The sequence below is a fragment of the Passer montanus genome, unplaced genomic scaffold (assembly GCF_014805655.1).
Source record: "Passer montanus isolate IOZ18808 unplaced genomic scaffold, ASM1480565v1 scaffold106, whole genome shotgun sequence".
Taxonomy (NCBI): domain Eukaryota; kingdom Metazoa; phylum Chordata; class Aves; order Passeriformes; family Passeridae; genus Passer; species Passer montanus.
This window is the reverse complement of record NW_024357170.1, coordinates 902,819-919,795: the sequence shown is the minus strand read 5'-3', so window position 1 is coordinate 919,795 and position 16,977 is coordinate 902,819. Positions and strand designations below refer to the sequence as shown.

Sequence of the window (16,977 nt, the reverse complement as noted above, 5' to 3'; positions counted from 1 at the left end):
TGGGTACATCAGTTTATGAGTTTCAAGATTCAAAAAAAGGATGTGATAACTGAGCCCAACATCCTGCCCTGCTTTCTAGTTAGTTTAACACTCCCTATCCATAAGGACAACTTTGCAGTAGATTCCTTTCTTAGATAAACCTTTGTAATCCATGCATGCAAATGGCTTCAGACTCAAAGGCAGCAAGTTTAGATTAGATGTTAGGAAGAAATTCGTCCTCGTGAGGGTGCTGAGGCTCTGGCAGTGGTTGTCCAGAGAAGCTGCAGCTGCCCCATCCCTGGAAGTGTTCAAGGACAGGCTGAAAGTGACTTGGAAAAACCTGGTCTAGTGGAAGGAAGGTGTCCCTTGGAAAATGATCTTTAAGCTTCCCTTTCAACCCAAACCATTCTATGATTTTCTTTGCCCGTGTACCTCCAAAAATTTTTGGAACATCCCCTGTTTTTCCAGTTATGCTTCCAAATGCCATTCCTACACTCCACATTCCAATACACTGCTCTATCCCTTCCCAGCAACATCTGTTTTTACCAGCAAAAAGGCAAGACAAGTGCCCCAGGAAAGGCCTGATGTCTGTACACTGTGTAATACACTGACACATTAAAAAAAAAAAAAAATCCCATTATTGACAGGAAAATTAGAGGAAAAGGCAAGGTGCATCTAATCTCTGTGTATGGCTTCTATAAAACCAAAACAGTTCAATGCTGTGCTCAAAGCACAGCCTATCCCAGAAATAAGATGAGAAACAGCAGGAGAGCATTGGAAAAGATGTGTTTGCATCGACCAGCTCATGCAGTTCTTGTGGGCAGGTTTTGAATCAGAGTGAAAGAGACAAACCATGACCAGTTCCTCAAGTAGCACAAGGTGAAAATGTTGCCACCTCTGAGTGAAGGTGCACCCTGCCAGGACTGGATTTAACACAGCTTCTCTGGCATGCTGAGACCCACCACACCCTGTAGCCATTCTCAGATGCTGCTCAGAGCCTGTCCTTAATTCCCAACTCCAGCATTCTTAGATTTTTCCTATACAAATCCTCCTACAGAAGGCATGCAAAGCCACCAACAGCCCCAGCTCTACCACATTAAGGAACATAATGGGCTTAGCAACATGTCCTAAAATCTGAAGGAAGATCTAGGGAGCTGTTGATGGATTCCCCTGTACCACAGAACAATACACACATGGGACAGGCAAACATTTGGGTTGGAAAAGACGGTAAAATAACTGAATACAGCCATCAATCTCACAACTATCAAGTCCACCACTAAAGCATGTCCCTAAGTGCAACATCCATGTGGCTTTTAAATACCTCAAGGCATGGTGACTCAACAACTTCTCTGGGTAGTCTGTGCCAGTGCTTGATAACAATTTCCATGAAAAATGTTTACATAAAACCTGATCTGAACCTCTCTGGTGAAACCTGAGGCCATTCCCTCTCCTCTTGTCCCTTGTTCCCTGGGAGCAGACCCCAATTCCCACCTGGCTGCACCCTCCTGTCAGAGTTGTAGGGAGTGAGGTCTCCCCTGAGCCTCCTTTTCTCCAGGCTTAGACCCCCCTCATGGGCCCATGGATCCAGCCTGTCCAGATCCCTCTGCAGAGCTTCCTGTTCTCCAGCAGATCCATACTCCCACCCAGCTGGGTGCTGTCCACTGAGGATGCATTCGATTCCCTCATCCAGATCCTTGATTAAAATATTAAGTAAATAATATTTATTATTAAATAAATTAATTAATTATAAATTAAAATATTAAGTAAAATTGGCCCAACTACTGAGCCCTAGGGAACACCACCAGTGAGCAGCCCCCAGTTTGGTTTAGCTCCATTCACCACCACTCTCTCAGCTCAGCCATTCAGTTTAGGTTTTAACCAATTTTTTGCATGCAGCTGCACAAGAGACACAGCCCTTCACAGTGTGGCCTGTCTGCTCCTCCTTTGCAGCATGAAGGGATTGGCTCTAGTGCTTATTCATGCATAGGAGTGCAGTTACAGGAGTATGACTCAGGTCTTAAACAATTAAACTGCAACTAAAAGTCAAAGACTGGGGAGCTGAATGCACTTGATAGCTTGACACACAGCAGAAATGCTGTGCTATACTAATGACTTTGCTCCCCGACTCTTATTCACTCCAAATCAAGCAAACTGGCTCTGTCAAGTCATTTCCCAAGAAACCAAATCTCTGGGGATGAAGGTAGGGATGAAACACACATTGGGCCATCAGCACAAATTACACAGCCCGCACATTCACATCTCAAACCCATTAAGAAAGAGGGATTGCTCTCCTTCATGTGTCAGAAGATGTCTAGGGCACCAGGATTATTTAATGGGGCCTGATGGATCTGCAATCAGGGAAATTGTCACTTTGTGAGAGCACAAAGCTCTCTGTAATGCACAGAAAGGAAAAAGCAGCTCTGCACTATTAAAGATTAATTGTGAAAATTGACTTGTTCAATTACAGAAAGAGTAATGGGGCATTATCACTGCTCTTTCTTTCAGCCTCCAGACCTGTAGAGTTCTGAAAGGATTTTTATTACATTACTGTTCCACTATCTGAACATTTACATAAACTAGGTAAAAAAAATATAAAACCATGCAGCAGTTTAATATAAACTGGGTTTGTTCTCATTCGCAGCAAGCACTCTCCAGCCTGCAAAGACCTTGCAGACCCTACCAGGTCAAAGGCCAGAGACCTCTCTCTTTTCCACCTTCTACACACTCTGTTTATAAATATTTTTCCCACCCTCTGCTTGGGTAAAAGTAACAGAACAAATCTGGAGAGCTGCCAAGCACACATGCTTTCCTCCAGATTTTTCAATTGTCTTCTTTCCTTTATAACAAAGTTGCTCAGGAAAATGGAAAAACATTCACTTCACAAATATTTATGGGAAAAGTATGTCTGTGCTCAATCAAAATTACATGGCAATGGATTTTTTCCTACCACATTGACCTAAGAGAGAAATAAAAGAAATGAAAGGTGTTGGACTCTTCTGCTCCAGCCTCTTGGCAGTGTGGCTATTAATCTTGTCCTGGATAAGAGAGAGACATGTTGGAGAGCCTGTGGTACCTCAATTTTTTGGAGATATTCAAAATTTGTCTGGACAAAACCTCAGGTAATCTACAGTAATTTAGCCTTCCTGTGAGCAGGGGTGATGCCACAAGACTGCCAAAATTCTCTTCTGATACAAGTTTGTCTTGTGCTTTTGTGCTTCCTCTATAATGCCATGTTCAGGAGTCATTGATGAGGTCAAGACCTGGGAAGCTTGGGCCTCAAAAAAAGGCAGTTCATGGATTACTACAAATTACTTGGGAGATTCCTACCCTAAGACATTCAGAAAGTTTCCAGGTGAGTAGCTGAAAATGGAAATCCAGGGAAAAGTTCTGTGGAGCTGTGTGAGATCAAGGCTTCTCTCCCCCATTGCTGTGCAGTCCCTGGGAACACCTTTTGCATCCTTACCAGTGTGGAGGAAAGATTTACTCTCATCATTTGCCATAAGGAAAATCTGGCATCTCATTCTAAATCTTCAACACAACATTGCTAGAAAAATTCCTTCAGGAGGACAATAAGTGAGTTTGAGCAGCAGTGCACTTACGGCAGAAGTCGGGTTGTCTCCATTCCACCAGGATGCTTTTCCTGGCACAGGCTGCTGCATAATTAGCAATGGCAGAGCACAGGCAGTCCTTGCCACTGGAGCAGGAGCAAACATCAAAGCGGCAGTTCTTCACATAGGGAGTGGGACTCACTTCATGGTGACAAGGTTCAAAGGCAGGAGACATCAGAACTGAGCAGGAATCCTCAGCATATTTGGCTAAAAAGAGAAAAATTGCATGCTCATACTGAATCAATCAACCAACGTGGCTTTCAAGGAAAGTCAGAGAAGCCATAGTAAGCATTTTCTCTTCTTTTTATAAAAAAAAAAAATTAACCAAAAAAATCCCACAAGAATAAAATAGGATCAGGCAGGCACAGATAGCACCATAGCTCATACGTCATGACCTCTACTGAAAGAGTAAAGTTTCAATAGTAAAACAAATCAAGGAAAAGCAATTATTTTATATTCTGTTAGCACTATTTCTGGTGCTGTAATTCCCTTTACAGGGCCTTTGCTTTCTGCTGCCTTTTTAAATTTGCAAAATTAAACTAGTTTTTTTTTTCAATTTTCACAAAATGTTGTTTTCCTTATGAAGCCTGCATCAATACAAGTCTCTCTGTGTGTGGTTTTTTGTTGCTGTTGTTTATTGGGTTTTTTAAAACATATTACAGCCACCCTGGTGGTAATGTAAGCAACATTAGCTTCTTCTCTTTTTCTTTATTTTCCTTTTTATGTAAATGAAAGATCACCATTTGCTGCACATGTTAATTTTGAATAGAGTTCAGTACCTAAATGAGGATTGAGGTTGCAGGGGTCACTGTCTTGTTTTAACAAGTCCTGGCAGTCTGCATTGAGCTTCCAGGAGTTTCCAAAGTCTTCCAGAAGGGATTCCACCATGCCAGAAGGTGTAAGAAAATCATCCCCTTGGTTCCCATCATAATTTCCACACAGCCCACACATCCTTTCAGAGTAGACTGGGGACACCTGAGGAACACAACATTAGCTTGGTCATCTTCCAGAACAGATTACCACTGCAGAGCAAGATTTTTTAAGGAATGAGCCATACACAATTGAATAGTCCAGAAAATTCTCAAACACACATCAAAATGCTACAGACACAATGCCATTGTACTGTATTTTCAAACTTCTAACAAAATTGCTACTATTAGTAGCTGCAGGACAATTTTTGCACAGTACAGTGAATTTCAGAGTGTGACTAAGAGAAAAATAGCTTATTTTTATGCCTTGATCAGCAGTCCAGTTTAGTCTTTCCCTGTTCTCACCCTTCATTCATATAAATGAGCAGGACAACAGTGGGGGTTGCATTTTTTTTTTAAATGCAACTCCAATGGCACCTGTGAGCACTTCACATTTTAAAGGAAAATTGGATGGTGAAGGAAATTTAAACAGGCTGTTTTAACACAGAATTGAGGCCATATTGGAGATGTTGCCCTTGATACTGAGGACCCTGGATAAAATAAAAAATAAACTAATACCCCCTAAAGCTACCCCATATTAGAGATTCCTGCTGCCCAGAGGAACTTCAAGCACACTAAAAGCAGAATTTCTAACAATCCACAGAGTAGATGCACTTTTCACCCTGTTTTATTCCTGCTGCAAATCAAGGAGCAGCTGAAAGATGACCCTAAACCTAGTGGCAAATAGGGAGAAATCTCCTAAGCAACATCTGCATACAAAGGCACCAATACCTTTTATTTTAGTAGGAACTGTCAGTTTCTGTTAGGAATAAAGCTCAGGTACATTACAAACACTACATTACAGGTACATTACAAACACAGGACCTCTGATGCTACATTAGCCCTCTCTATCCATGTAGCTGAGTGCTAGTTTAGGCAGGCTTCCAGAAGTAACCAGTGAAACAAACAAAAAAAAGTTAGAAAAACCCACATTTTCAAAGAAAGCAGTTTTTCTGTATAAATAAAAATAAAAAGCATCCTCCAAAATACAACCTAATACTATGCAGCGTTCAAACACGGGGGTCAGAGAATAAATATGAAGCATAAAAAAGAACAATTGGAGAATAAATATTTTTACTATTAAGAGTATATTACTACTCTTTCACGCACTCTGCAGATGGAGCAGTGACACACACAAGTCCAAATTGTGGAGTATTTTGGAATGGAAGCTCAAATCAAAATATCAGCCAGTCACAGAAAGGACAGCCTTCTTGAGGAACACAGGAAGAATTTTTGCCAGAACAAGGTAATGGAAGTGTATCACTTCCCCCAATTATTGTCAGCAATACTTGGCAACAGGTCAGTCTCCAAATCCAGCATAAAATAACTCTCCAAAAGCAATTAAAGTGATGCTTTAGATGCCCAGCAAGGGAAGGAGCAGACAACTGGAGAAACTTCCACTGGTTTTATGGGTAGAGGATCTGGAGCAGAAAATTAGGGTTTTTTCAGTGGGACAAAAAAATTGCCAGGTTATATGTGTCTCTGACCAGGGAGAAAAATACTTTGAAGACTGAGGAATGCCAAAACTCCTGAAATGTGCCAAAGGACTGAAGTGAATCATTCTAAGCCCCAAAAGAACTTTTAAGACCCTCAGAGCACAGAGATACATGTTAAATCAAAACAACAACCACAAACCCACAGATGCATTCTAAAATTATTCCAGACCTTTCTTATCTGTTTTCTTTTCAACTCTTGAACTCAGTTATGAACTGGTTTTCATAACCCTTTGTACCATGCCAGACATGACATTTAAGCCAGATATTGGGGCAGGCAAGGAGAACGCAAAAGCAACACCGTGGTTCAAGGAGGGCAGTGTTTACCACTCAGTAGAATATCCCAGAAAAACTGGTTTTCTTGGCAAGACTCCTCTCAGTGAGCAGACCCCTACTAAAAGGGGGGTTCAAAGGCAGCAGAGCTGTGGTTACTGCTTCCTAACAGATAATTTCTGTTAAACCTGGCTCAGTTTTTCTACACTTTGCTTTGTCTGCAGCACCAACAAAACCTAATTGTTAATCAAGGCTGACTTCAAATATTCCTCATGGTAGAAGGAGCCCACAACACATCTTCTATGAACTGATTTCTGTTTCCTGGAAAATATGAGTAACTGTGTCTCTGGGGGCCTTTCCTTCCCCTATTTTAAGTCATTCACATCTGTTGGTTTAGACAGGGCAGTCAAAGCAAACAAAAACAAAACTCCAGTTTGGAGGATATCTGCTGAACAAAACACAAAACTGTTCATGGTTAATAACAGCTGTCATTAGACACACATACAAAAAAAAGAAAAAAGGGGGAGGAGAAAAAAGCTACCAAGCTGCTGTAAGACGAAGTGTTTGTTTCTGGAATACAAAAAACCTGTATATTACTCTGGGAGTAGCAAAAGAGAATGGAATTCCTAACATGCAACAAAAAGCAACTTCTGACTTCAGACAAGAAAAGCTTTGTACATATTTGGGTGGAACGAAAGAGAGGGCAAGCAGGCAGAAAAAAAACCAGAAAAAGTACCTTCACTAGGAGTTCTCCATGACCATCCCAGTCAATCTGCAGATCATCCCCATAGGTGAGGCGAACTGAACTCCTCACCACACGTTGGACACGGAGGGCACCTGAAGGCAACCACAGGGTGCCAGTGAGCTTTTACAAGATGTAGCGACAGGACAAGGGGCAATGGCTTTACATTGACAGAGAACAGGTTTAGACTGGATATTGGGAAGAAATTGTTCCCTATGAGGTTGCTGAGGGCCTGGCACAGGTTGCCCAGAGAAGCTGTGGCTGCCCCATCCCTGGAAGTATCCAAGGCCAGATTGGATGGGGCTCAGAGCAACCTGGGATAGTGGAAGGTGTCCTGCCCAAGGCAGGGGGGTTGAACCTGCTTTAAGGTTGATCTTTAAGGTGCAAACCAAATCATTCTGTGATTCAATGATTTGAAGCTTCTCTTAAAAAAATATAATTTTAAAAAAGAATAGACCAACAGTGATTTTCACAAATCTCACAAGTGCAGACCAGCTTAATTCTTCTGATTTTAGAGGAGCCAAGTCAAGATCTGTCTGCTGCATGGAGAGAAGTTGAAAAGCCAGAGCCTCTAGAGGAGACTGCAAGAGAGTTTGGCATTGAAAACACTCTTTGATTAAGCTAAGGCATGTCTAAAACCACTATTAAGCAAGAGGCTTTCAGTGGCTGGCCAGAGTCAGACCATGTGAACACACCTTGCAGCAAAGGGATCTGTATGTCCTGTCCATTCAGTGAAACTCCTCCTCCGTGTTTCATTTTAATGATGCTGTTGTCCATATCCCGGATCCGGACAGAAGCTGAGTGAGTGCAAACTGCATCAGGATCATCTGCACACTGCAGGGAAGAGAAAATCTGCCTCAAAAATCAAGTTTTTACTTCCTTGGTGACTTAGTCCCAGAAGGCATTTTGCCATCTAATTTGAAAGGTGTTGAGTGTCACACCAGTTTTATAGATAAAGTTTCTGCATCCCACAAACAGCAGGCTGGCAGCCTTCCCTCCATTATCCCACTAATCACACACTATGGCTGAGCTCCCCGTCTCAGAACTTGGAAAGGGATCTGTGGGTATTCCACCAGACCCCTGGCAGTGACCAGCTCCAGAGCTGTGGCAGAAGAAGGAAGGACACCTGACCCATACAGCCTACAAAACAGCCATGCAGTTCACATTACCCAAGACTCCTGGGGTGTTTATTTTCCCAGCTCTAGGATACCCAGATGAGGAAAAGGGATTGGGGGGGGCCCACATCTCCTCCCTGGTTTCGAAAGGGTAGTTTCAGTGGAAACCGGTCCTGCAGGTTCCCAAGCACTGATGACCTCAGAGCTGCACTATCAGAGCTCTCTAATGCAGGAGACAGACACAGATTGTGTGGAGAACTGTCACAGCCCATTTCTCCAAAGCCTGCAACTTCCCTGGTGCTCTGGACAGGCTGATACTCCTCTCCCGTTCCTGTGAGTTCCTGTCTCCATTGCACCTCTCCCTGCCTTCAATTCCTCTGTCCCCATTACCTTTCTTCCCCTCTCCTTCCCTCAGGGTCCTTTTCAGTCTCCAGGTTTGTTCACCTTTTCCCAAGTACAACTGGTCTATTCATTTCACAGCTGTGTAAACTTCCCTGTGACATTCCCCTTCAGGGTCTCCATCCCTCCCTGCACTCGTCTGCCTCCCTTTCCTGCCTCTCTGCAGTTGCTTCTCACACATCCATCGGGGGAGGAGCAAAGAAAGTCGGGAGCTGCTGTCTCAGTACAAAAAAATCACCAGCCAATCTGACTAAATGGGAAACAAAGCAAGGCACTGCTTTGCCAGTGCACTCTGCTTGGTGTCCAAGGAAATATCCTTTCCCCACAGGCATTAGGGAGGCACCAGCAGCCAGGGTGCTTGGCAAGGGGTGCACCCTTGCCTCCGCTTGTTTGTTGGCAAAAAGTCGGTGAGGGCCCATTCTCCAAACCTCATCACAAGTCTCCATCCCCAGGCTCCTGGGAATGGTGGTGAGGAGATGCAAAACACTTATTAACTAAGGAGAAAGACTGTATCTGTTATTTAAACTAATTATCTCATAGGGAAATTACTTCTGTTGGCCAGTACATCTGCAATTCCTGTCATAGTCCCACAGCCCTGCCCCCGCTCTCAAGAGCATGCACAGAGGCACCAGTCAAGGCTGCTGTTACCTGCACCGTCTGGATGATCACAGAAAAGGAATTTTCCACGCAATCCTTGGCAAATAAGTACTGGCAAATCCCACTGAAGGTGAAATACTTGTTGTCAAAGCTTTTGAAATGGGACTGGCCAGTGACAGAGCATTCCCCTGGAAAAAGCAAAAAGCCATTAATCATCCCTGTGCCAGATTCAAGCAAATTCCTGCTCAGCCCCCACAAGCCTCTGAGGGGGGAAGAGCAGCCCTGGTGGAACAGGTTGTACAAGACCTGAGCTCCATACAGACCAGAAAGCAACAGCATGATCCTTATCTCACTGTTTATTTCCGTAAGGCATTACTAGTAGTAACAGAGGAACTAACAACCGCTGGGGAACACAGAATAAATCACAGTCAAGAGGTGAAGTTTGTGCCTATGGAAAAGCCTATATTCTTTTGTTGGGATGCCTGAAATACCAATAAGTTATTTTAACATAAAATACCTTATGAGAATGAAGAGCTGGAAGATAATGTCTGTGGGAGTCCTTCCAAGGGTAGAATTTATGTTGGAGTTTACCCTGAACCACCATCTCAACTAACAGAAAGTTGAAAATAATTCTATAGTTACAATAGCTACATCTAAAGTCCTCACAAAATAATGTGAAAGCCTGGCTGGACCATCTTTCTACTAGAAAAAGGAGCTATTTAAACATATCAGCATTTGAATGTGTTTTGGTAAGTTGTGGCTTTTCAATTCCAGGAAGGCAGTATCCCAATAGCATAGCTGGGATTTAGTACCCCATCAAGTAAACACACAAAGACTCCAACTCCACAGAGCTTGCAAAAAAATCCATATGAGAAGACCATCACACTTGCAGATGATCCCATGGCAAACAAGGCAGCCACTTCCTCATCCAGAACAAAATTCAAGTGCTGGGCCTACACTGGCCATCACCAGCCAAAGGCTGGAGAAGGGTTAAATGTTACAAGCTGGCAGGTGAGCTCCATGAGTTACTCTCTCTTCGCTGCCTTTGCGTCCCACAGAAGATCTGTCTAATGAACATCATGTGGAAATTCCCCTTTTCAGCATATTATTTAGTGTTTACTATCTTAAACCAGCTGGTGCTAAAGTACAGATCCTGAGGATTCCCAGCCTTGCACAGCTCTGATTCACCCTAAAAGAAGTCCAGCACCTCCTGGATGTTTGTCATCCCTCGGAGTTTGATTTTCAGGGCATTCTCTGCAACAAGGAAACAAGGACAGGTTTGAAGCACAGAGAACTGAGGACTGCTATCTAAGACAAGTCCCAACCTTTGGCATTGCTTCTGAAAGAGAATTTTCTTTTCTGCAGCCAAGTCTTTACTTATGGGTCCCTCTGTCTACTCCATTTGATATAATAATCCCATGAAATTTCCTGAAACCTTCTGCCTTCATAATTATTTCCGCTATGATATAAGCTTGAAAGCCTCTTGGTAGTGCCAGCCAGCTCCCCCTTTGGATACACCTTATCACCAAATTTACAGCTGGGAAATTCACTCCCACAATATGAAAGCAATCTTTCCTGACCCAAAACAAAACGAAACAAAACAAATTAAAAAAAAAAAAATTAAAAAAAAAAAGTCGGCCAATAGTAAAACAGAACTACCTAAAGTTTCTACAAGTAACTACATAAATTTTCTGGACACATAATTTTAGAAATATTTGTGGTAACTAACAAACAATGAAAATATGCTACAATATTACTTCAAGTAGAGACAAACAGCACAGGTAACAATATAAATTTGCCTACTCTGGGAGGCTTTGCTGCCCTCCCATACTGTCTCAGTACAGTTTTTAGCAGGCACATGTACAACAGCTGCAGGTATACAACATTCTGTCTTGAACAAGCCTAGCAGAACACTGATTTAGCTATATTGGCAGAAGGTACAAAAATAAGCTGCCTTTCTTTTCCACTTCTCATTTGGGACAGCTTCCCAGTTCAGAAAAAGGCTGCAATGCTATATTGCCTCTTGCACAGAGCTGAAGATCAACATCTGTGTGCAAGCCTCAATACCAGATTTCTCTTCACTTCTATAATCACTATAAAGAAAGTGTGGCTGGAGTTAAGGATAAAAATTTGGCCCACAGAGTATTCATCACAGCCCAGAGAGGAAGGACATTAAAAGCTGTAACCTAAGGAAAAACTCAAGTTTGAAAAGCACCTATTTCTTGTTTGTAATCATGCTGCTGCCCATTAGCTAAAAGATGTAATGAATCAGCCTGGGCTGTGTCCTTGAAGCTGTGTTTTAGACAGGGAGATTCTCTGCACTTGAAGAGATCCTTAATCAACAAGCACAGGGGACAGCTCACTAAAAATGTCATCTCCATTTTGAATATTTGCGTACATCACCCCCCATCCTCTTCTTTAAGTGCTGATACTTTGGGGGAAGTCCTCTTTTGTTCTAAAGCAGGAGGAAACAGAGCATTGATGGGTCAGGCAAGTTTCATGTTACTAGAAAAAGACAGACTTCTTTGATAGAACACTTTTTGATAGATTGTTGCAATTCCCCTAATTTGTGAGGATTGCACAGTCTCATCTCAACAAAAAACCACCAAAGCCCACAAATCTGCTGTTTTCCTGTCCAGCCATAACCCCAGTCTGCATCTGCAGAGCTGCCTCTCCAATCTGCCATCACCCATGGAAGGCAGGGCAGCCACTTTCTCCCTAGGGCTGTGGCTCCTTCAGCCACAACATGACCGTAAGGGAAATTGTCATGGTCAGGAAGGTACAATGAGAAATTGAACCTGGTCAAAGAAAGCCAGAAGTGTTCCTCTACCTGCAAGCCAAGCCTCTGAACATACAGACCCTTATAATTGGCAAGCTAAGTAATCAAAGCAGGAACTGGCCTTCCCACCAAACAGGATTTTTCATTGCTACACATAAACCACACAGGGCAACGTCTGACTTGTCTCAGGAGAAGAACTTAAAAGTAGGATCCCACTGGATTGTACTGGAGTGAGCAAGAAAGAATAAAGATTTGCTTTTTTGGGTAAAAATAAAATACATAAGTGGGGCATGAGTGGGAGGGACGTAGGCAAGGCTTATTTGTCAAAACCTGAAAAGAGTAAAGCCAACATACCTGGGCATTCCCCATTGCTGCAGATCCACATGCCACGTCGACAAATGCTAGGAAAGAGAGTAGCAAGTTAAGCAAGAGTACACGAATATAAATCTTCTGTTGCACATTTTTCCCAAAAAACTGTGTCATCTGTACCAGGGAAGTTAGATCAGTCCCCAGCATCCCTTCCATCTCCCATAACCTCATTTCTTAATGTATTCATCCTTTCTTCCCATTATTTGACAGCAACTGCTGATAATATGAATGGGTATGGTTGCAGAACTCAAGGATTTCTGTTTTTCCCTGTTAAAGCTCTGTGTTTAATGGAATTTTCAGCTATATTCCACTGATGTGGAATGAGTTCAATGCAGTTCTCAAGGTATATCTATCAATACAACAGAATCACAGGGGAAAAAATGTTTGAAGGGACTTCTAGGAAAATAATTTACTACAATCCCCACCTCAGAGAAGGCAATGCCAAAGCTGGATTAGGTGGGTAAAGACCTTGCCCATTTGAGTTTAGAAATATCCAAAATGAGGTCCCACAGCTTCTCTGAGCAGCTGTCCCAATACAGCACTGGAGAAGGGAGAATTTTAATTTGTGTCAAAACAGAATTTTCTTTGCAGCTTGTCTCCACTGCTTCACAACCCTTTCCTGTTTGTCTCTGAGAAAAGTTTGGCCCCATCCTCTTGACAGCACATCTTTAGGCAGTGAAAGTTGCCTCACTATCCCTTAAGCAAATCTATTCCCCTTTGCTGCTTCTGAGATCACTTCCAGTGTCTTCCACAACCCTCTCTACACTCCTTGTTTCAAGAGCTACTATATTCTTCTCATTCCTTTAATTATCCCAGCCCCTGAAAACCATTTGTGGGGAGGCAGATTATTGAGGATGTTAAATGCAGAGTCAGTGGAATGACGTTCTCCACAGCAGCATCAAGGTTGAGTAATAGCAAGCAGTAACAAAACACAAGCAATAAAAAACCCAGCCTGTCAGGCTACACTCATCTCCCAAGAGCACTAAGGTTGAACAATGTGGCCAAGCTGAAAGCTGCAGAGGACTGCAGGGAAAAAGATAAAATGCTAATGTCATGGTTATGGCTTGTGTTCTCGGACACATGGTGCAGGTAATGAAAAGCTTCTGATTAACAGGGATGATGCACAGACCACCTTTCTTCTGCATGTCATGGCCTTCATTGAGTCCTCCTCCTTCTGTGCTCCAGTTGGAAACTTCTGAGTAAAGAGTTGTCCAAACTCCTTGCACAAATATGTTCACACTGAACAAAAAACCAGATCAGGAATATGTGACTAATTCCTCTTCCTTTCTGTAAAGTGCTGGTTTTCCCCTCCAGTCTGGTACTCAGGAGTGAAAGAAAAATTGTGAGCCATGCTAGGAAGACTCATTAGCCCTGTAACAAGTTCCAAGGACGTGCCTTAGGCTAACTCCTCTTGGAAAGAAATGGGGTTTAGAGGTTAAATATACATAGGAAGTCAAAACAAAGACACCATCGCTGACACTACCCAGACATGGGAACCTGCTGGTCTGTCTTATCCACAGGAAACAGGTAGTTCTCTGCTCTTTGAAGGATTGTGACCTTCATGTTGTTCTATCAGATCAAATATCCCTTTAAAAACAGAGCTGATTTTGCCTTTGTGAACAGCTCACTTCTTGGAAGGGGCTGGGAATTCCAGTAAGAGAGCAAGCCCTTTGCCAGTGAAAGGAAATTTTTTTAAGGTAGATTTCTAGAAAGATAATGCAAAGCAGTCCCTGACCAGTGTGCAGTACTTATCTACAGCAACCACACCAGAGCAGCACAGGGTTTACCATGAGTTGCAGTCCTGGGAGATGGTGAAGCCAGGAGGATAATGTTTTCCAGAGTGGATGCAGGAGCAGTCAGAGCTTTCAATGCAGTGTTCACCATCAAGAAGCAGCCCCTCTGAATAGGTCAGATAGCATCAGACATCCATATCACACACACAGGGACAGAAACATAAATACAATTAGATTTTCTTGTTCTTCACAGCCTTTGCCAAGACTTCATATGCATTATTATCCATACTTAGTCACAGACAGCAATAAAAAGGAATGAGGCTTGCCAAAAAGCCTCACAGGGCCAGGTGTCTGCTTTCCTTCTGGTGCTGCCTCTCCCTCAGACATGGTGAACAAAGCATTTCTGGTGCTCCCAGAAAAGCTCTTTGCTTAGCATATCCTCAGGTCCAGAACACATGTTGGGACATAGACAAATTAAACACAGGGAGCACAATCAAAGTTGATAAGAGCTGGCCTGGGACTTGACTGTTGGAAAAACCATGAACTTCACTGGCTTCAGTAAAGGGTGTCCTCACAGGTCTTGTGTTTGTCACAAGAGAACCAAAGATGAGTCAAAGTGAGGAATGAAGAAACAAATTTGGACACCATTTAAGTCTAGGAGAGACAGTCTGAGAGAAAGAAGCCACTTCTGAACTTCTGCAGAGGCAAAAAGCAAAAGGGCCAATTTCCCAACTTGGGTCCAGCTGCTGAGGTTTCCATATTACACAACTATAATTACCTGTTCTATAGAGAGAGCTATTTATCCTCCAAGGATAAACAGAGGCACAAAGGAATTGCAACATTTTTCTAAGGTAGAAACTTGTTCTTGCTTCTATTGCTAGTTTATAGTGCTTTCTATTCAATCCCTATATTGAGAGAGAGTTGATATTCCAACAGTTTCAAAAGAGCTGCTGTGGCAAAACATTTGTTTTCTTGAACACCCCTCTGCCTTCTCTTTGAGGGACTCCTTCCAATTGCCTGCAGAGATTTTTGGTTATTTTCCTTGGGAGCAGCAGTCATCACTGACAGCAAGACCCAGATAAGTCTCCTTTCTCCTATTTTTCCCATAGAGCTGCCTGGAAAGAGCTTGGCTGTTGAGAAAATCCTTCCAGTGACAGAGAGAACCACAACAAGATCTGAGCATTTAAGAGTGCTGTGGCTCTCCAGAGAACACAAGAAAACAGAATGCCTGCTTTTTTCCTGGCAAGAGTAATTCCATTTACAGCAATTAATGTAACCTTGAGTGGCATTTAACAGAGGGGAAAAAATAAAAAAAAGAAGACATTCATCAAACATTGTGGAGACCCTGGGGGGGGGGCATTCCCTAGCCTAGGGAGACACAAGAAGCTTCCTCAAAAATCTGTTAGACTCCATTGGCTCCTTCCCCTGTTCCTTAGTCTGTTCCTCTGTTCCTGAGCCACACCTTCCTTATTTCCCTGCTTGGCCCTTATCTTTGTACTGCCCCAAGACCAGGGTCAGCCCCAGGCCCCTGTATAGAGAAAGCTGGACCCTCCGTGTGTGTGTGGGACCTGATCATCTCAACTCGTGGCTGAATTAAACATCTGTGTTTAATTATTATAATTAATTATTATGCAAAGGTCCTTTTTGCTTCCTTACCCTGGACTATACTAGCAGCAATTCAGACTGCTACAAAACATCCTTCAGATCCCGTTTGCCCTTGGAGCACTGGAAGAAAGCTAAGTGAAGGTAGAATCCTCATCAAAAATTCCTCTAGACATTTGTCAGATCCTCCTGGTTTTCTATCAAACTCAAATCCAGGTTCTTCCTTTCTGGCTGTGCAACAAATAGCAGTAAAAGTTTTGAACTGCTGATTGCTATTCTTATGCCCTTTACCCTTTCTGTGGAACTCCTGCTTCTCCGCTTCTCAGTTCCTCTCTCCTTAGATCTTTCCCATGCTGAACAGACCAATGCATCTACCAAAGGAAAAGTACAGCAAGAGCCCTTGTGCAGCCAGGGGATTAATTTCCTTCAGCTTTCTCCAACACTTCCAGGACTGCACAAATACAGTGGCTGGATCCTTCAAAACAAAATAATCTCCAGAGGTCCTGCCACACTTCTGAACCTCCAGCAAGGAAGAGATTGGCAGCTAAATGGGATACTACCGAACTCTGAATGCAGTCACTCCTCAAACAAGGCTGACATTGTCATTATTGCCTTGTTTTGGAAAGCAAAGATCTGCAGGCCTCCATCACACTTGGCATCTTGTACAAGGCAACACTAAACACCTGTGTGCATTCACAAAGCTCAGGATGAAATGCAGAGACAGTCCTATTCAAAACAAACAAAACACCCAATGAACAAAATCAAACAAAAAAAATCAGCTAGAAATGGAAGCATACGGAGCTTTGGAGCCAGGAACCAAGCTCTCCTCCTGCAGTTGTTTTAAGTACAACAGACAGAAGTAGAAAATTGGTGCAGCTGGGCTGTTCCCTTTAATCAAATCAAATCTCCTGTATGGAAGATTCAATAATAAATTATCCACCTAAATCATAAAGACCTTTGAATTTGCAGTGCAACCACTACAAGTACTGTTTTTCTGCAAGAAATTCCTTCAGTGCATTCTCTGCTGTTTCTTCCTCTAACTGTATTTGCCTCTAACCCAAGCAATTCAGAAGGGGTACATCAAAGGCAAGCAGTCTCTCACCAAGAAATGAAGGCAATCTTGGAATATTAGTTGGTACTGATTTTCACAGAAACATTTACTTTTTAGTTGGTCCTGAAAAATGGCCCTTTCATGGAGTGAGCATACATGTGCTACAGAAACTGGATTATTCTAGGGCATGGTCCCAGAAAAAAAAGAAGTGTTTCTGATTTCAAGAAAATTTAAGGGAAGACACAGCTTTCTCTCTTCTAATAAAATAG

General features: G+C 42.7%; 1 protein-coding gene across 2 annotated transcripts in view; it reads right to left on the bottom strand.

Moving 5' to 3' along the window:
- VWF (von Willebrand factor) overlaps positions 1-16,977 on the bottom strand; it is a 117,939-nt gene that overhangs the window by 80,238 nt on the left and 20,724 nt on the right. The window contains exons 9-15 of one of the 2 annotated variants that reach the window (XM_039719799.1): positions 14,110-14,221; positions 12,308-12,354; positions 9,226-9,362; positions 7,759-7,897; positions 7,058-7,158; positions 4,367-4,562; positions 3,579-3,794 (exon numbers count right to left, since the gene is read on the bottom strand). In XM_039719799.1, coding sequence (XP_039575733.1) covers positions 3,579-3,794; positions 4,367-4,562; positions 7,058-7,158; positions 7,759-7,897; positions 9,226-9,362; positions 12,308-12,354; positions 14,110-14,221 — 948 coding nt within the window. Of the gene's footprint in view, positions 1-3,578; positions 3,795-4,366; positions 4,563-7,057; positions 7,159-7,758; positions 7,898-9,225; positions 9,363-12,307; positions 12,355-13,454; positions 13,527-14,109; positions 14,222-16,977 lie in introns of those variants that run through there. The other variant, XM_039719806.1, reaches the window with a different exon arrangement.